Source organism: Rhamphochromis sp. 'chilingali' (genome assembly GCF_963969265.1).
Source record: "Rhamphochromis sp. 'chilingali' genome assembly, chromosome: 14".
In the NCBI taxonomy this organism is placed as follows: domain Eukaryota; kingdom Metazoa; phylum Chordata; class Actinopteri; order Cichliformes; family Cichlidae; genus Rhamphochromis; species Rhamphochromis sp. 'chilingali'.
Window position 1 is genome coordinate 31,279,448 of NC_137941.1, and position 20,457 is coordinate 31,299,904.

The 20,457-nt window shown below is 40.1% G+C and overlaps 3 protein-coding genes across 3 annotated transcripts; 1 reads left to right on the forward strand and 2 right to left on the reverse strand.

The window, feature by feature from the left end:
- Positions 1–1,491: 1,491 nt before the first annotated feature.
- On the reverse strand, positions 1,492–3,465 carry cox17 (cytochrome c oxidase copper chaperone COX17). The gene is made up of 4 exons (XM_080904007.1): positions 3,368–3,465; positions 2,365–2,490; positions 2,170–2,280; positions 1,492–1,658 (listed from the first exon to the last, which is right to left on the reverse strand). Exons 2-3 carry the CDS (start codon positions 2,481–2,483, stop codon positions 2,196–2,198), a joined length of 204 nt encoding a protein of 67 aa, XP_080760133.1. The 5' UTR covers positions 2,484–2,490; positions 3,368–3,465; the 3' UTR covers positions 1,492–1,658; positions 2,170–2,195.
- A 1,504-nt stretch (positions 3,466–4,969) lies between these two features.
- Positions 4,970–13,952, forward strand: hcn5 (hyperpolarization activated cyclic nucleotide-gated potassium channel 5). Its single transcript, XM_080902851.1, has 11 exons — positions 4,970–5,306; positions 6,793–7,378; positions 8,307–8,493; positions 9,066–9,170; positions 9,342–9,479; positions 10,921–11,082; positions 11,273–11,366; positions 11,479–11,606; positions 12,053–12,199; positions 12,474–12,711; positions 13,180–13,952. The coding sequence occupies exons 2-11, from the start codon at positions 7,194–7,196 to the stop codon at positions 13,350–13,352; spliced, it is 1,557 nt and encodes a 518-aa protein (XP_080758977.1). The 5' UTR covers positions 4,970–5,306; positions 6,793–7,193; the 3' UTR covers positions 13,353–13,952.
- Positions 13,953–15,140: 1,188 nt separating this feature from the next.
- On the reverse strand, positions 15,141–19,956 carry LOC308410476 (uncharacterized protein; the record flags this gene model as incomplete). Its single annotated transcript, XM_080903812.1, has 4 exons — positions 15,141–15,892; positions 18,143–18,346; positions 19,582–19,771; positions 19,904–19,956. 4 exons carry the CDS (start codon positions 19,954–19,956, stop codon positions 15,158–15,160), a joined length of 1,182 nt encoding a protein of 393 aa, XP_080759938.1. The 3' UTR covers positions 15,141–15,157.
- Positions 19,957–20,457: the final 501 nt, after the last annotated feature.

Genomic DNA, 20,457 nt, shown 5'->3' on the forward strand with positions numbered 1-20,457 from the left:
GAAGTGTGGCTCTGCTGGTGCATATTTAGAGACACTGTAATAAGTAGGATGGCAGCTCAGGTCAGATTTCAGGTATAAACACACACCAACATCGCCTCACATATCCGGCTCTCAGTGTGTGGACAGCTCACAGGGACTAAATATCAGTCTATATGAATATTGCTCAGTGAAAATAAGAATGAATACTATTTTAAAATTAAAACTTTGCAATGGAAATTAATATTAAGAAGTGTTGATTTTCAAGGTACAAGAATACAAAACTCCATATATTCAGCAACAGTGCTTCCAGTTTTTGACTGATTTTTCTTTCTCTCCGTTTGGCTGTTTGTGTCGCTGTTGCCCTGCCAGTTGTCTCTGGTTAACAGGAGGACAGCAATCTGAATCCTAGTGAATAAAAGCAGATGAAAGCTAGTTGGGCTTCTTATGTCTATGATTTCCTTTAGGGTACGGTGAGTGATGAACCAATATATCAGCCAAACATCAATATTGGCAATAAGGAGACACACTGTTTGCAGTACTAAATGATCAGAGATAATGTAATCAAAAAAAGGACTTTAAATTCAGTGCAATAAAAGTTACAGCCAGACGTGCTTTTTCCTCCCGTCAGGGTGGAGAGTGTGTTTTCAGTGCAATTTGTCGGAGAGGTGGATCACGTGCAAAAGAAGAAAGCAATAAATGTAGGCGAATTTCTCAATTGCTTCATTTTTAATTTGAGAAAAAGAGCTTTGGTTTTAGCATTCTCTATGAGCACCCTTCTGTGTAAGATTTCTCTAATTTGTTGCAGACATAAAATTATGAATGTTAGCTAAGTGAACAGATAATCTCTCATTTTAAGTTAGTATAAGCATGCACTGAATTAAGAATCTGACATGATTTGTGGTGACTTTTAAACTGCTGACTGGCAACATATATATATATAACATAATAGTTTCAAACTGCAAAATTATAAAACACATTAAATTAGAAAATGTAAATTGTAACATAACTTATGTTAACTGGAAAGATTGTTTATACAGCCTGTGTACAGTATTGAATCTTTTATATTAATAATTTTACTTTACACTTGTCAGCCTACAGAGATGTGAGAAACACTTCCTACATGACTACTGAGGGACATTTACTATGTTTAAAGTGGTCCTATATATGTAATGGTATACATATAATATGTATGTATATATTCCCTTCAGTGTGGGCATAATATGAAGTGAATTAGGAGTGTTTTCCAATACACTATCGCATTCCTTTCAAGTGTTTTTTCAAAGTGTGAAAATGATGTCCACAGCCAAGCACACTTCAGTGACAGTGACACACTGTGGAAAAAGAATGCAGATATGCAAAGTATTGACTTTGCAGGGGCAAGAGTTATTTTTAACTGTAAGTGCATACCAGGAACAGCAACTGTGGCAAGCAACCGTTTCCCTTGGCAGAACTGATCTTCAATGCAAACCTTAAGATGAGTGCACGACTAATAAAAAAAACCTTCACAACAAGTTTATTGCATAGGATTTTTATTCAATGTCACATCAGAATTTCTCAGATTTTGCAGACTTGAAAAAATAGTTTTCGCACAGTTAATCCAACAAAAGGTATAAATAAGAAGTGCAGGGGGGGAGTGAAGAAACAAATACCCAGGGTCACCTTCCACACACAGCAGCACACTGCAAGAGACCAAAATGCACACAATCAGCAATTCACATGACTACTACATCACACCTGACGCTGTATGCAAGTGAAAATCTGGAAGATATTTTATTTAAATTGAGCTGCCCTAAAAAGTGCTGCCCTGGCAAAAGGGGAAAGACGTTAAACCCAGTATAAACAAGTAACGCTGATACCACAGTAAGGTCCGGCTTTTTCATGGTTCACAGAAAGGTCAGGTGCCCACTTTCACGCCACACTGACTATTCAAACATATATTGAGGCTGTCAAAGCACATTCAACTAGTGGCATGGAAACTCAGTGTGCACCCATCACATGCAAGATTCATTTCAACAGTATGAATAATAATATTGATAAATGTGTGTCACTCAAAGTTCTTGCAATTCTATATTTATATTAAAGCTCACAGCAACATGTTCTAGTGTGGTATTTAATCGCTACAAATGACTCTAGTTCTCTAGAAAAATTAAAACACTGGGACTGTTTGAAGTGGTTTTATTCAATACTTACCACACAAGCACGCACAGAAGAACTAGTTAGACCTTGAATCCAAGTGCCCTCATGCAGTCTTTGTGTGCCTCAATAAGGTCCCTGCAGTTTTCCTCTCCCTTTTCAATGATGCTGGTGGAAACAAACATGATGGATGAATAAACATTCTCTCTTAAAACGAGAAGACCATTTCAATTTCTCTGGCCAGCTCCTCACCAAGCATCCCTGACTTTTTTTGTTTCTGGACATGCGCAGCATGGCTTCAGTGGCTTCTTCTGCTCTGTGCTCTCAGTCACAGCTGCAGTCCCGACGCTGGCTGCAGACAGGGCTGACATCTTCTGACTGAAACAAGGAAATGAGCTGATGAGGACTGGCAAACTTTAACCACTGAGTAACATGCATGTATTTTCACTCAGGCTTCATTTAGATTTACATACGTCTTTATCAGCTGACAAACACTTTTCACAGGGATGCTGGAATATGCAACAGGAATTTTTCTTCACGTGTCAAATAAAGAGGTGTGAACCGACTGTGATCCCATGAATTGCTTTAGCTTTGTTTTAATATTCAACGAAGGACAAATTGATATTTGACGACTAGAACACGGGATGAGGAAAGCAATGCCACTAAAATACTCTAAACACTCACGGTCCAACCAAAAAGCTCATAATGATACAAAATACAGTTAAATAAAAGAAAAGTGTGAGGATTCGCCAAAGTAAGCCACTATTTTATATTTTTTGGTGTCGCTTCATTATGACGTTTCATAAAACTGCTAATCAACTAATGAAACGTCCTACCATTACATTTATGCTGCTGCTGAAGGGCGCTGAACTGATGCAATGACAAGGTAGTTATGTACTTATGATTAGGTCAACCGGCAAAGTCACCACATGCAACACACAACACATGACTCTGAAGCATCCGAGCCTTCAGAGTTGCTCATAATAATTTAAAATAAATAAACAACAACAACAAAAACAAAACAAAACCCCACAAACCCTCTGTTTGCCTCAGTGTTGTGGTTTACTAGCTTTATCTAACCCTTGTTGCGTAATGTTACTGTCAGCTAACAAAGTTAGCTCACGGTGGCTAACAGTGATGACATAACTAATAACATACAAGCGTTTCGCCCAAACCTACTCAAGCCGTAACGTAGCAGTTAAGCCTCCTGCTCGTTATTAACGTAGCTAAGCTATATTGTGTAACGCTCTCTTACTTGTATGGGGAGGCCGACACTGCCGCCAGTACACCGACGATTCACCTTCAATATGGAACTAACATGCGGGAAACACGTGGTCGCCTGTCAAAGTCACGTGACAATGTCATGTGCCGTGTTAGAGACTTTTGGGAAATGTAGTACTGTATTACCACCAGGCAGACAGGTATGTGAATGTATGGTAAACTTGTTAGACGCATGCTGAAATTATTCTCAGTGCTGAATATTCAAGCATTAACTTATGTGTTGCTTATTTATTGATTGGTTTACCTTTATTAGCTAATTTGATTTTTTTTTTTACATTAACTTACATTTAAAATTGAAACCCTTAGCTAAAATTGCTTAAGACGATGCTAAGTTTAAGACTTCTTTTTTAGTTAGTTTGTTAGTTAGCTAGCCAGCTAGTTATCTGTCATATTCCCACACTGGGTCAGGCTATTTCAAATATTCTGTTTGAACTGAAAAGAGGGATCACAAATAGTTATGTCCAACTAATGTCCCCTTTTGATTGTTAAAGGTTTTTCATAGTTAAGGTTTAATTTGGCCAAACAACCAAAACAATTGTATTTCTTGTAATAGGTAGGGCATCTATATAGTCCTACACAATGTAGGACAATATATTTGAATAAAAGACCCAAATATCACATTACAGATGTAACACCAAGAGAAATGTTGCTAAATAAATTATGAACTATATAACTATAACTGCCTATATTTCCACTAAAAAAATACACATACACATCAAGTAAAGAAAGCGATAATATGAAAAATACATTATATATTTACATTTACTTAGACAGTATAAAGAAAACCTGCTTGGTATAGAGTACAGAATACATCTGAAAATGTTTCAAACTGTACCTAATCATTTCTTATTATTTTTATTAGTCCTTTATTTATCCAGGTAAAAAAAATCTCATTGAGATTAAAAATCTCATTTCCAAGAGAGACCTGGCATCATGGCAACAAAAGTCACATACCACATAGGTATATAACATTTAATTTCTACAGGTGCTAATGCTAAAATGTTCTCAAATTCCCATTATATTATGTTCTTCTGTTTTCTGTTTTGTAGACAGACAGAATTAGTACATTAGAAAAAATGTACAAAGGGCAGCTGACATTTATGATTCAGGATATCAGGTTCATCCACATGGTCGACATCACCAAGCATGAAGTTCTATTGCACCGTGCTATTAATGATATGTCAGTGCTGGATGATTGCAGATTATTGAGTCCAAACTCAAACATTTAACTTTCAAATGTTCACATTTGAGTAGCTGCAACCAGATTTTTAAAAAATATTTTTATCGTAAAAGTTAGAAATAATTTGTTGCAGCATCACGCTTCCTATAAAACCTACGCTTTAGTAATGATCAAGAACGTGTACACTCAGAAAATTAACATCAGCACTGCACAGATTTTATTTTTCTACACAACTCTGTAAGATATTCTGTTGTGTAAGACGCAGTTGCTGCTGGTGGGCGCAATATACACAATGTTGCCTCGGGAGTTTTGGAATATGAAAAATGTTCATTTTCGGACCTGCAGTACCGAAAGGTATGTGTGTGCTTCAACATGTCTACTGGGTCTATTGTGCGTCACCACAACAAAGCAATGCGTAAGCAGCGGCACAGAGTCACTTACTCTAGTTTGAGGGCCAGCTGTGTGCTAGATAAATAAGCAAGTAAGCATATTGTTCTGTGCTGTGATACATGCACTTCCATTTTCTGCAGTCTTTGCTATGCTTTCCACTGTATTACTGTGTATATGACACATATATAAATGCATATGTTGTCTGCAATTTATGCTCAATTTGATCCAAATACTGTTTTGGTGTTCACAAATGGAAGACAGGTGGAGAGCCACAGTTTGAGTCCTGATCGCCCGATGCCTTGTTGTCCAGTTGGCAGAAAACTTTCAGCAGCTTCTGACAAATGTAGGCCTCCTATTTTACTATTGTTTGATTAGTATTTGAAACAGAGAACTTGTGACATACACTGAAAACAAAGAAGGGCAGTTGCAACTAAACTGCAGGTTGGGTTACTCACTGAGCTGCTTTTGTCATGGCTTTCTAACAACCATGCAGTCATCCAAAGCATGCATCGGGGACAATCTGAGGTTCAGTATCTTGAAAAAGAATGAACCGAGTTTCTGATTAGCAAACAACCAAAAGTACCTCCTGAACTACAGATGTCCTGAATGTGTTGTGTATGTTTTAATGCCAGAACTGGAAGTTGAGGTAAATGGCTTACAGAGTGTGTAATGTGTTAAATCCATTGTTTGTATCCTATATTAATATTGTTTTACTTAACTTTACTAGATTAACCATAGCCAAATACACCAAGAAAAAAATATAATACATTCTTAGTCATAGAAAATCACTGGAAAAGCAATTTATGTTGTTTTTGGAATGTCGTAAAAACTAAATTCCTTCCTCGCCTTCATTAATTTATTCGTTTTTGGTTTCAGTAATCATTTCCTCTGAAGCAAACCTACACATCACCGTCACTCAACCAGATCTCTGCCAGACATTGCATTATTATTTGAAGACATGTAGCCTGAATTCAGCGCTTAACACTTACATGTCAGTGAAAGTGAAAACTACATCAGTATGACATCCAGTAATCTCGTAAAAGTCTTTTTTTACATTTGAGGTCACAAAGGACTGAAGCCTATTTTAGGACACACACTGAGGACCTGGACAGGTTGGCACAGGTCTAACACACACACACACACACACACACACACACACACACACACACACACACACACACACACACACACACACACACACACACACACACACACATCAATCACGTCAACAGCATTTCCCTTGCAAATCTGCAAAGTCTGGACTCTAACAGAGAGAATTTTCTTATACACGACCATTTTTATTGTTTCCTGTACCCTTCTCCACAGGGACAGTTGTACAAAGTTATTAAAAAAGATTTCATCTCATAAAATGTAGCTCACATTATTAGACACATCCCATGGCCTAAGCTGCCAGTAATTCACCTTACCCACTGACACGGTCTCTAAGTTAATCCCACTGTGCTGGCACAACCTCTAATATCAGTTTTATTTTTCGTTTGCTAAACTAACAAGTTTGCAATGAATCCCACCCACCCAACAGAGTTCAAAAAAGATCCAGGTAAATCATCTCCAAATTTTCCATTTTGTCATCCAGGGAAATAAATATTTCAGCCTTTGTTTTGTTTACTGTTACTGATGTGATATGTGCAAACAAACAACATGGGAGCTGGCTCAAAGCTGCTTGCATATGTACAGTATCAGGTAACACAGTACAGGGTTTAATTACATCCCCAGTTAGAGGTGGCCCAGGTTGAACTTATCCCTGTACATGCTGCCAGATGTATATTTCACATGACAATAATTGCGATCCCTTCCCATCCCCTGTACAGGCACACACCCATCATTGTCTTTGGTATTAATGTGAGCTGGACCTTGCCCTCTTGACACGGCTTGATTTATGTGGGGATGAGACACAGATACTGAATAGTTGATGAGCTGGGTGAAAAAGAAAAGAAGTGTAGGGGGGGAGTGGGGCAGAAATAGAGAGAGGCAGACGGAGAGGGTGCGGAGGGAGGGAGGGATCGAGCAGAAAGGCGGGTATCCACTCGCCTCGCTCCGCGCAGCTTCAATAAGCCCTGAGGTTGGGAGGCTTGTTAGAATATTACCTTGTGACCAATAGGAGAGGTCAGAGCTGGTAGAGTCAGGCTCTACTCATCCTCAGAAGAGGCAGAAGCAGCAGTAGCAGAGGGGAGGATGGCATTCGGCTGATCACAGGGAACTAAAGTTGGCCATGGAGAAATTGAAAGGTCCCAACGTAGCATGCACCAAAGCCAACTGTGGATGGAGAGCCCTGCTTCTCCCGCAACTGAACAGACAGTCCCTGTACGTGTACGGCAGCGAGGTGGCCGTGGAGAAGGAGTGTATCCGACAGCTGGAGAGTGGAGTCTTTGTCATTCACCCTTTCAGCCTCATGAGGTATTTAATATATCTGATAGATTGAGGTCAGTCATGCATATCACTTCCACTGTTTCTTTGGTCTGTCTCTGCAAGTTTTTATAGTTAACCGATTACTTAATTTCTCCCTTACATTTAATGAATAATTATACATGTTATAGTTCAGTTTTTGGAGTATTTACCGGAAATACAAAGGTGCAATGCATTAACTTGTTCCTTTGAATATCATTAGAATAAGTGCATTAATGAAAACAAATATAGATACTGCGTATAGATTTACTGAGTACCATAAGTTTACCATATTACATAAATCACACCGTTGTTGGATGAGACAGAAGAGGAATTCCTCTTGAGTCCTCTAGGTTAAACTTTTAAAGTGTTAAATGCTAAACAGTATTTATTCATCCAGTCATTAATTGGCAATGAGAATGATTTTCTTCTGATATCACAATAGAGAAAGCCTTAGAAATAAAGCCGACAATAAGATGCATTATTTTTAGGATAAAAGGAAACAAGTAGATTTTAAAGTGACGCAAGAAACCTAAAAGAACGATCCAAGGTTTATAAGAAATAACCGAGTTAGAAGAAAAATACGGACCTATCAAATGACTTCTTTAAGGAACGCGTTTTCACAGAGAGCTGGTTTTGTATTATATATGCAGGATTGCTAATATTAGTCTGTAAGATGATCAGATGGAGGGAAATTAGAGAGGGAATGAAACAACTGAGATCAGAGAGCAGAGTTATTTGAGCCTGGCAATCGTACCCTGGCTGAGGAGATGTACACTTACATTATCAGAGTATTTAGTGTGCATGAATCGGCTTGCCTTACCGGCTGTCTAATGAGTTCTTTTAGCAAATGATGTGAGACTTTCCACTACACTGTGACATGGAAAATAAGAGTTACTGGAAAGTCACACATATGTTTTTGTGGTCATTCCTCCCCTAGGAGTTACTACATCTTGATCATGATGGTCATCACATTTCTGAACCTGATTGGGATTCCCATGGAGATAGCCTTTCTGGACGGAAACAGCGGGCTGGCATGGGAAGGCTTTAACGTGTTTTCAGACACTTTGTTCCTAATAGATGTGGCACTGAATTTCCGGACGGGGATCATAACCGAGGACGCAGAGGTGAGAGTGGCTATATTCTATTTTCAGACACAATCTGGAAGTCTATAATCCGGGTGCAGACGAGCGCATACATCCCATCTCTGCACCATCTGTAATCTACTCGATACACGAAAGGCTAGATTAACGGCATCCCCCTTAGCTCCTGGACACGGGCGAAAACGGCTACTGCTGTTTGATTTTGTAACGGGGATTATGATGTTGTGGATGAATGAGAAGTATAACATTTCAAATTAAGTATTATGCGCAATATGTCCTGTTTGTTTTCGCTGGCTCGTGTTTCGTGACTTCTGTCTTCCTAATGGCCCATCTGTGATGTTTTTCCTGTGTTTATTCTCGACCGCACATCTGGTTTTGCCAGATTTACTCTTGGTCTGCTTGAAATATTGATGCATGTGCCTCTGTAACATTTTCAGAACCCTGCCAAGCTCGTCTGACATCACACTCACTTACTTTTGGATGAACTCGCCAAATATTGTTTTAGTTCGAGTGTTAAATTATACATGCGATTGTAGCACATGGTGAACGGCGCCTTCATCTATCTGCTCACTCTGCTGCTCTGTTCTGTTTTACAGGAAGCAATTCTGGATATCAAGCGGATCCGAGTCAGCTACCTGAGGACATGGTTCATTCCAGACGTTATAGCAGCTTTCCCAATTGGCTACATACTGCTGTTTGCGGTAATAATAAAGAGGAAGAGGCAGGAAAAGCCAACACTGTACTTCTTCTGTACTGTATATGTTAGCACTTAGAAAAGCAAGAAAGCGTTGCTGACACTTAAGCAAAGTTATAAATGAGCAAATGAGGTGGATTAAGATTCTAATTGCAGCATTTTTAATGTACAATGTCAGGGACTACATTACCACAACGATGACAACCCCTCCAAGACCAACAAGATGATGAGGATACTGATGTTTGTGCGGATCCTCAGTTTAATCAGGCTGGCTCGAGTCTCCAGGCTGGTCCGGTTCTTCAACGAAGTGGAGAAAGTAAGTTTAAATGCCAGAGAGTCGTCAAAGCTCACCTCTGAAATTCAATCAGCCTTTCTCCTCCCTGCTGCCGATACTTTACGACACCGGGCTCTAGTGACAAATCTGACACTTAGCAGTGCATGTCATGCTCGTGCACTGATGGGCAATATGCTTATTTTCTAAGTGAATTTGCCTGTCGGTGTTTAGTAAACAGTAAATACAGAAACACTGGGCTCAATCAACATGGGTTTATGTAACAAATGGTCAATATAATGACAGTTTCATATAGAACAACACTGTTATCTCTCTGGCAAGGTGTTTTTATCGCATTATCTATCTAGTTGCAATAATAAATGGTTTGTAGTGTGTGTTTTGTTGGGGGTTCCCATAAATCCTGGAAACTTTATGCTGTGCTTTAGCTGTCTTTCTCTTTTGATGAAAGCTGCCTGTCTCATCTCTAACAGATCGTGCAGCCAAAAGTCTGGGCTCTGTTCAGGAATCAGATCATGGTAGAGTGGCAGGCTGAGGGTTAATGTAGTGTTTTATCAACACGTCGCTCGCGTTTTGGAGGTGTTCTTGTTGCACTAAGCTTCTTGTCCGTTGTGGCAGTTTGTGGCATCTGTGGGTAGTGTGCTTTTAACTGACTGGTAAATTAGGTTTGGATCAAGAAATCTGTCCTTAGAGCATATTTTGAGTTTATTAAAAAACATTATCTTTTTTTCTGAAGTCACATTAAGCTAGAAATACAAGCAGCTGAATGATCAAACATGTACATTGGCACAAGAAAATGATTAAACCATTAGCCCACGTGTTCCTCATAGTTCACACATCAACGTCCCACTCCAACTTTGAGCTTGTCTTCTTACAGCAGTCGTGTTCTCTCAGCCTTCCTTTGCAATTACCATTATTTTACTTGCAAATAAAGTCCATTACATATATTTTACTCTCCACTTGTGTAGGGTTGGGGCCAGCTGTGATAGGGTGAGAGGCAAGGTACACCTTAGTTAGGTCATCAGACCCATCACAGGGCTAACAAATGAGGTGGTTAAGATAATCTGACTAAACTGCCGGCTCACTTACAGCCTAGCTCCTCATGTTTCTCGTACCATCTGACCTCGCTGTATTGAAGTGATCGTGCAATGTTGTATATTTCAACAATGAACAAAACTATTAAAGTAAGACCTGGGTTCTAATAAACCAGAACGATAAAAAGGTCAAATTGATCCTTCAAGCTTGCCCAATAAATAACTAAATCATGGCTGTTCCACACCCCAAAACAACAACATTCATATGAGTGAATATGAATCCTTAATACACTAGAAAGAGCTGGCTGACCCTAAAACAAGTGTACACCCTGTTTGCTGCTGCAAAGATGTCCACTCGGTCAAACACTCTATCAGTACAGTGTAATGCTGTGTATTACCTGCTGACCAAGTGTCGTGTACCCTTTTCCTGACAGGTGTCAAATGCAAACCTGGAGGTGGTTCGCCTGTTCATCCGCATCATGTCTCTCTTCACAATGATTTTCCTGCTGTGCCACTGGAACGGATGCATCCAGTATTTTGTGCCTATGCTGGAGGAGTTTCCCAACGACTGCTGGGTCCGCAAAGAAAACCTGATGGTGAAGCTCATTTTACACATCAGTGCTTACTGAGATGTTTTGTAGCTCTCGCTTTGTCTTCAATGTAGACAATTAAGGACTGTAAAAATGCAATAATGAGAAAAAGAGAAAAAAAATTAACAATGTTAACCTAGAAGCCTGTCTTACGATGATAAATAATAGACAATAATGATTGAACCTTTCCTTTCAGAATGCCACGGTCATCGTTAAGTACTCATGGGGTGTTTTCCGAGCTCTCTCCCAGATGATTGCTCTCTCTTATGGCTCTATGGACGCTCCAACAAGTTAGGAGTTTAAGTTTTCTTTCTCTGCCACTTTAAAAAGCAAATATGATCTATATTCTCCCTCAGATGTGAACACTCAACTGCACTGGCATGTCTTTGTTTTGTTCTCTAGATTATGTTGAAATGTGGATCGTCATGGTCAGCATGGTGTCCGGATGTCTGATGTACACCGTCCTCGTGGCCAATGCGACAGCCATGATCGCCAACCTTGACCCAGCGGCCAAGGAGTACAAGAGCAAGGTCTTCATGGGTGACACTTATACTCCTTAAACAGCAAGTACAGTGTAGAAATAAACAGGTTAAACCGACTAAAAATGGGGGGGAAGCACTGCACAGTATATACGTTCTGCTTGGCTAAGATGCCCTAAGCAACTAAAGCCATGATTTAGTTCCTGGCTCACCAAACCTTTGTCATTCCTCTACTTTCTGTCAATTCTACCTGAATTCTATCGGAAATAATAGAAATTAGCAGTAGTGAAAATATATTGAGTTCCTTTCAACATATGTAATTTCTAAATGAATTTTTTCCTGATTAATTTAGACTTTTTGTAGTTAGATTGAACTTTTATTGACAAGTAATCACTTATCGTTATTCTGAATTCAATTGTTCAAGTAATATATTTAAAACTTATGATATAATCTATACATGGTAATCTAATGTAATATATTCTATCCATCTTCAACAGATGAGCCGTTTGGAGCACTACATGGCCTTCATGAAGCTCCCTCCAGAGTTGCAGCTTCGCATCAACAACTACTACCAGGCTCGCTATGGAGGGAAGTGGTTTGATGAGAAGGACGTCATGGACACCGTGTCCTCAGCACTCAAAGAGGTATAGATGGGGTTATTGCTAATCTCCAAACTGGCTGAGATTGATTTGTTTTGGTTGATCTCATATTGATATCTATATGAGATGTCATCCTCATACATACAGATTCAGAGTTATGCTTTTGTGTATCTTGGTCACATTCACTCAGTGTACATAAATATCTGTTTTTCATCTTTAATCTTGCCTGAACTGAGTGTGATTTGTTGTTTCTTAGCTCACGTCTATCTTCATTTGTCATACCAAGCTTTGTGTTTGTTCATTTGTGTGTATTTTTCAGCAAATTGTGACAGTGATGTGCAGCCGGCTGCTGAGAAACGTGCCGATGTTTCAGAACAGAGATCAAAGCTTTATCAACACCGTCCTCCTCAAACTGCAGTACGAGGTTTTCCAGGAAGGAGACATCATCGTCCGACAGAATGTCCCGGGCGACCGCATGTTCTTCATCGATCATGGCCAAGTCCTTGTGGAGACCGATTCCTATGAAAGGGAACTGTGTGATGGAGACTTCTTTGGAGGTGAGTTGGATTTACTCAAATATAGTTGCTGCCGGTGTCTAATAATAATTCATGAGCTCTAAGACAGGCCTTGCAAAACAATAAAAAAAATAACTGGTGATGGTTAGGGGTTCAATTTTAGGCATGTGTCATGTGTTTAATTTGAAAAGTTTCCAAATTATTTCCTCTGCAGAATATTTATTATTTGTTTTTTTTTTGTTGCCATTTGTGTTTTAGAAGAACAGTGTTGAACCAAAGTGATTAAATCTTCTCCTTTTTTGCCAATTTGGCTGACTTCTTTAATTCTCCATCATTACATGTGCACACTTCCAAATCTTTTTGGCAGCAGATCTCTGCGACGTTTAAAGCTTAGCAGGCCTCCCTCGGACAACTCAGCTTTAATTTAGGATTAATTGTCAGATCTCATCCCCGTCATGAGATTTCATTTGCTCATTAACCACAGTCTTACGGACCCTTCTGTGTGTACAGAGACATGTGTGCTGAACAAGGGCAAACATCTGGCCACAGTGAAAGCACTGACCGACTGCCAGTGTTTCTCTCTGTCCTGGGACGACTTTCAGGATGCGCTGGAGGGCTTCCCAGATGTCAGGAAGGACTTGGAAAAAATGGCTCTGCTCAACTCTGATGGTGGACTCGTGTAAGAACAAAAACAGCACTTGGAATTACAGTATTACCTAAAAGGACGACGCGTTTCTTGGGCATTTTAGGTAGTTGCGTCATGGACCATGAGACTCACCCACATGGACGCCAGTTGGACTCTTATTCAAGGACATTATGGAAAGTTTTAAAGTCTTTCAATCTAGGAATTATTATGTCTGCTGATCCAACAGTTATCAGTAATAAACAACAGTAAACATGGTGAAGGATTTGATCTCAGCCACCTTCTTCTCCGTATCCCAGTAATGAAGCTTATCCTGGTTTAGTGTTTACATGGAACACAGAGAAATCTGGTCATTCACATCCTTATGGTCATAGGAAATACTTATCATTAATTCATCTTTGCTGTAGGCTGTATGCACATGTGCCTGCTAGCCTTTCACCCTTCCACTATCTTTTTCATTTTGAAAGACAACACTTACGCTATATAAACTAGCCATTTTTGTTGCTAGGCAAATCGTTTCTGTTACGTCAGCTGTATAGGTAAGCAGCAACAAGAAACTGGGCACTCCGGCTATTCTAGGATTTCTCTAGACTGGGGTAAGTTCTTAGACAGGTTATGGAAATAAACAGGATTTTACATTCATACTAAAATACTCAGTCAGTGCATATTATTTGTGGCAAAAGAATAAAAATTTGGTCAAATGTAAGCAATAAGGAGAGCAGTAGTTTTACACTAATTTGGCTGTTGGAGGAACTTATTTATGCAAAAGGCATACAGTAAAATTATTGCCAATTTTTTCAAATAGTTATCACAGTTAGGGACTGTTGTGGAGGGCTACACCAATAATAACAAATAATTAGTGCGGCCATCTGGAACAGTCCGTATCTCATGTGGTCCCTTGGAAAAATGAAATGCCCACCACTGGTTTAGACCAGCTGTTTTATCTTTGATCTACCTGTGAGTGCTCCTGTTCATGATGGATGTTTTGCCTCAAAACAGTCGTAGTGTGGCTAATCGTGAATATGCACTTTTGACTGTCTGATTTCTTGGGTTCTTAACCTCTTTGAACTTTTTATTCCCAGATCTCAGCAATTACATTTACTGCCATGTTAACAGCTCTGCACTGTGCACAGTAAAGACACTAACTTTTGGTTGATGAAATGTTGAGTTTCTCAGGTATTTGGCTTTAAACTATTAGACAAAGAGAAATTTTGGTCTTGTGCTCCTCAGGTGACCATAGTAATAAAAATCTTCATGCAGTCCAGCTCAGATTTTCTTTAAATATTTTAAAATGATGAGCTAAAAAATTATGATCACCTCTCTAATATGCTCCGCCCTGTGGTTATCTGGCACTTTGTGGCAGATCCTCAAAGTCCTGTGAGTTGCAAGGCGGCGCCAACGTGAATCCAAAAACGTTCCCTCAAACCTATTGTCACCAGGTGACAATAGGTTTGAGGGAAGTTGTTACTAAAGTGTTCCGACCCAGTTGTCTGGCCATCGTGATAAAAATCTGGTCCTAGTCACAGACTCTCAGGTCTACACATGCAACTTTTCTCCCACATTCAACAAAATGACTGTGAGATCACTTATTGTCTAATATAGCTCAGAGAATCATTTCATCTGTGATTGGTTGTAATGTTTTAGCTCATCTGTGTGGATAAGACCCAAGTTTTAATAAACTGGACTTTAGCCATAAAACAAGGCAAATACTCGTGCATGTTGTTTTTCTCTAAAATAATATTTATTTAGAGGCAATAGTACACAAGATATCCACCAACAAATCTAAAGCTGATAGTGTAGCAGAATTATGAAACATGTGCATGAGACCAGCAGACGATCTCTCTTTCATCCAAACACACACACGGTGCCTGAGGCCAGCCGGTGTTTGTACTCATAGAGGTAGTAGGAGGCTTGAGGGAAGTTGCATTTCATCTCCATCCTGCCCGGAACAACATGGACGGCCACACCAGATCCCAACCCCTCCTGCAGCTTCTTCAGCATGCGGGAAGCCAGGTAGCGCCTAGCCCTGCCTGGGTCTTCTTCTATGGAAGCGTACACCTCAGGTGGTGGGTTGGGGATCTTCCATTCCAAATCCACGATGAGCTGGTGGATGCGGCTTTTATCCAGTGTAGTGGGTGTGTCCCGGTAGCATGCCACCACATGGGGGATAGGAGCTTCAGATGCCACGGAGAGCAAATTGCCAGGCTGTCGTTCTGTCGCTTCACCTTCATTTTCTCCTCCTTCCTCCTCCTCCTCCTCCTCCTCCTTGGGTCCCACAGCGGGGTGGAGCATCACCGCCCAGCGCAGCCAATCGTAATTCTTCTCCAGGGTTTTCAGGATGCTCCCTGCCGCCTCGTCTGGGGGCAATCGGTTGTGGACGGCCTCCTGCAGCTGCTGCCGTATATCCTCTTCCGCCTGCTCCAGGAAGTAGCCTAAGCAGCGACCTCCCGTGTTCTTCATTTTCCTGTACAGGGCGCCCATACGGTCAGACCAGCTCTTGATAAGCAGAGCCTGGTCTCTTCCTGTTAGGGAAGCTTGAGTGAAGAGGCAGAGCAGACCAGTGCCCAGGACAAAATTTATCTGTCAGAAGAAAGAGGAGAAAAAGAACGTGAACATGTGAAAGTGTCCATGACCCATAAATCCTTTAGCCAGCATTTTAGTCTGAGAAAGTGGAACCACAGGAACAAAACAGCTCTTTAATAAACATGCTTTTTGCCTTTAAATGGTGTAAATACACCTCACCCTAACACTGTATGTTGAAAAAAATGACAATGCACATGACAAACTGACTGTTCTCCTGTGACCCAGTCACCTTTCTGAGTAACAGCTGTAATTCATAATAAAATCACTGCTCGCAAGGCTTTAACAAACCTGACCTTTATGAGTCAAAAAAGCACTATCTGGATATCCAGTGTTAGTCAGGCTCCTTTAGTGACAACACAGAGGGTTCTTATAATAATAATATTAATAATAATCAAAGCATTATTATTTCAGGTTTGGGTAATTATCTTATGTAGATGTAAGATTTTGTCTGGTTTAAGACAAAATGACATCGCCTTGGTTCTTGTTTCAGCACCAGAAGCATAATCACAGCAGATTACGTTATCACCTAAAATATGTTTATCTATGATAAGTTCTTCAAGGTTAAAGAAACTTGGCTGTAGTTTCTTTGATTAGCAAGGTCGGGCTCTTCAGGCTTGACTACATGATTTGCAGCCATGACTTTGATTACTATAGTTGGTTCAAAATGTCCTTCTCTCAAAGTAAACCCTGCAGCTATATACACTGTGTGCAAAATAAGCTCCGTTTTCTCATTTTTATTTAAACCACACCATGAAGGCACATTTTGCAACTATCATTTCACATCAGTTAGCTCGCCGTGTTTTTATATAAGTGCACTTGTGCAAATCAGTCCTTGAAAAGAGAAACATGCAAACAAATTTACTCATTCAGAAGCAGAAGCTGCTTCAGTATTAAGGCTAATCCACACTTAAGCCCTTTAATAAGTGGACTCTGGACTGATTTGACTTTCTTGGATGGAAACTCTTCTCTTCACTGCGGTGATGACTGAAGAAAACAACTGTTCTAAACGGACAAGCAGCGCAAAGTGTGCACACTTCCTTTAACACCGTCTTACATTTTGTTTATAACAAGGAGGTCAGTGCTGACCCCACACAGCCAATTATGGTTTAAAGATAATCATCTAACTGCTTTTATATAACAAACAAGCCTGTGACTTCTGGGAGATTCATTTCCTGTAAAATTGGACAGTCGTTATGTAGCAGACTGGCTCTGTGTGTCTTGCCAAGGGGAATGACAGATGGACTAAAGGACCCACAGTGACCATCAGGTCACTTTTAAATGTAAGAAATAGAAAAAAAGAAGTCTGTTTGATTCTGTGCATAAAGGAGGAAAATGCTTTTATGGTAATAAAACCAGTAACCTTTCAGTTTCTTTACAAGAAACTAATGATTTTTAAATTTTAGCTTTAAAGCCTGAGCTCTTCATCTATCGAAGCAAGCGACAGAACACATTTGTTCCCAGCACAGGCAAAGGTGGAATTTGCCGACTCAGCTCACGAGAAAGACAAGAGAAGGTCACAGCGCCGCAGATTAAATATTCAGTTTATTTTCATAGCAAGAAGACAGATGCAGCATGCTTCATTCCCCACGGGACCTCAGTGCCTTTCTGTCACATTTATCTTTTTTGCTATGAAAACTAATAGTTAATCTGGTACAGCTGTGCTTCTCACTGCATTTTCCTCTCCTGCATTTTTTCCATAACTCGTTCTCAGTGGGATTGGATATATTTGTGCTGTTATATATGTGACTGCATCTAACATAGAGTCTTCATTTTTGGATCTTATATAATGAAGTTCCAGGATTGTTTTTTAATTATATATTTTTTTCCTTTCTCTTGGTTTGTACTTGATTGGAGATTTGTATTTACGGGATACCAAACTGCTTTAGACCTTGAAACTGAGGGCGTGTTGAAAAAGTGACCAGTTCTTTTTTTTTTTTCCAGACTGTCCTTCAATGGGCTGTTTGAAGTATTTTGGGGGTGAGGTTCGAAGCTAATTTATGTTTGATCGGGGGACCAAATAATGCATTTTGCCAGTGAAGGTTCTCACAAAGATAAATGTGCCAAAAAAAAGTGTGTGTGCATTTGTGCATAAGATTGCACAAACCTCACCTCAGGCTTGCGTGCCTGTGCATAATGAAAGTCAAATAAGAAAAAAATGAAACTTTAATGACCCCGACTCCCTGCAGCCAAATGAGTTAATCACAAATACCCCTCCACACCAAGCACCACCCTTCCACATCCACTAACCTTGACGCAGAACTCGCTCAGCTCCCAGCGTTTGGGCTTGTGGCTCAGTATGACCTCCTCCAGCAGTGGGGGCTGGTCTGTCAGCGCCGACACTCCCATTAGACGATTGTAGAGTGCTGTTAGCTGCCTCTCCAGCCGGTAATCCTGCACGTACTGCAGGAACACCTCAGTCTCCTTCTTGGTGAAGTCTGACTGGGCCCTCACCTAAAACCAGAGGAGATGGAGTGCATCTAAAACCCAGTGGTTTGGGGCAATAATAAACTCTATACTTCAGTTTACTACAGGTCAAATTAAAAACATGGCATTTTCCTTTAATATGAAGGAATGTTAGTAAATAATCTGGACAAGGACACATAAAGCTTTTCCGGTTCTCACACTCAGCACCTTTTCTATCAATTTAGGTGTTTGCACTCACATTTGGCAGCTTTTAGCTGATGAAGAGTCTCATTATCTCTCATCCGTTCACTCCAAAAATAACCAGCCACCCAGAAAATGACAGTGGGTAAACGTTTCCATGAATTCATTTGCTGCCTGTGTTTTTGTTACCACCCCACCTTGCCACCCTATCCACCACCAGCACCAAATTCAAATACCTGTAAACTTATGACATAACCAAATGCCACACTTAGCCGCGGAAATAATTAAAGAGAAAAATAGAAGGCGTAAGCCTGTTAATACGAGTCAGTAGAAATGAGCAGATGCTTTAATCATACATCTGGTCCCATATTTTTACATAATACACTCACAGTGATGAATTCAAATGCAGTCCCAGTGTAAGCTTAGGGGTCTTTGTGCTTTACTTTTAAATATTTGTACTCTTCAGGCTTTATATATGCCAATTTATTGCCATAATACTGTTTTACATCCACCAGTGCTTCCAAGTCCTTCACCCTGTTTTCAGACAATTTGATAAAAAAGACACTTCCCAGGATTAATTTCACCTTAGAGAACTGACGGTGAAGCTAGCAATTGAAAATTTGGCCCAGGTTTTGATAAATAAACCTGCTTCCAGTCAGAATAGGGTCCAGAGGTTGGAAACTTCACATATATTAGACTATAGGCGTATGTAAGAAGTGTTTTGAGTAGAAAAGGAGAGCACAGGCAGGATTTCTTTTTAGCATTTTTTTTTTTATTTTCTTTGATTTTAATTGTGGATTATTCAGTCTGTGTATGGTTTTATGTTAATGTATTTATTTATTTGTCTGTCATGGGATCAGTGAATAAAGATAAAATGTTCACGTCCCAGAACTTGAGGCATGATGTTCCAGTTGCTCATTTTATCTGCATACCCATTAAATAATTATATAATAAAATTATCACCATTGCTAATGAAATACTTGCTTTTATAGTCTCTTTTCTAGACTTTGCATCATTTATTCAGCTATATTACACAACCTTGCACATAAAATTGTGTTTATGAGGTCGTAGAGTTTTCTCACCGCAGTGCCCAGCTGGTAGTACACCACAGCCAGGTCGTTCTCCAGCTGATGGACCTCCTGGTCCTTCAGCAGGCCGTAGCTCGTTGCTCCCAGCTCCTGGTCGATGTGGTCCAAGTTCTTCTTGGCCAGCTCAGTCTCCTCTTGTGTAGCACTGCCACCAAGATAGGAACAGATGCCCTGGACCAAGACCCTGTGCACAGCAAGTAAGTAAAGACACTCCTGGTTTAGCCCCCCCCCCAAAAAAGACAAAAAAACCGTGTGTATATAACAATAAGTTTGCATAGCTACAATGTGAATTATCATGTCAAAGAGGAACACCCACCTCACAGTCTGCATGTAGCCCACTGGCTCCAAAACCTTTCCAAACATCGCCATGGCTCCTGAGCTGTCCTCTGGAAGGTTATCTAAGGAGAAAATGAACAGTTGAGATTTAGAAATGATGGAAGTTGGTGTAAATCACTGTGACATTTACCAGATCAAAAATCCTCTGGTTCTTTTTACACCTCACCTCGCTTGTTCGGTGTGCAGGTTTGTGCTGACCTTCACAGTGCGCTATTTATATACAATCAGTGTATCTGATAAGCGCCTTCCACCTACAATACCTTTTTGAACTTGAGAGGAAGAAAAAAGTGATGCGTACAGATTAATGTAAAGCTAGATTAACATTTGTGAAATGCTGAGAGGTGCATGTTCACCTGTGCACATGTATTGCAGGTGTTATATTTTCACATAATACCTGTATAAATAGTACATGTCATTTTCCAATCGTTTAGTCCAGTGCAGATCCAGGCTGTGGAGACAAACACAAGATCCTCTATTCATCAGAGGTTTCCTGGGTTCAGTTTCTCTGGGTCTATACAGCTCCATCTCCTGGCT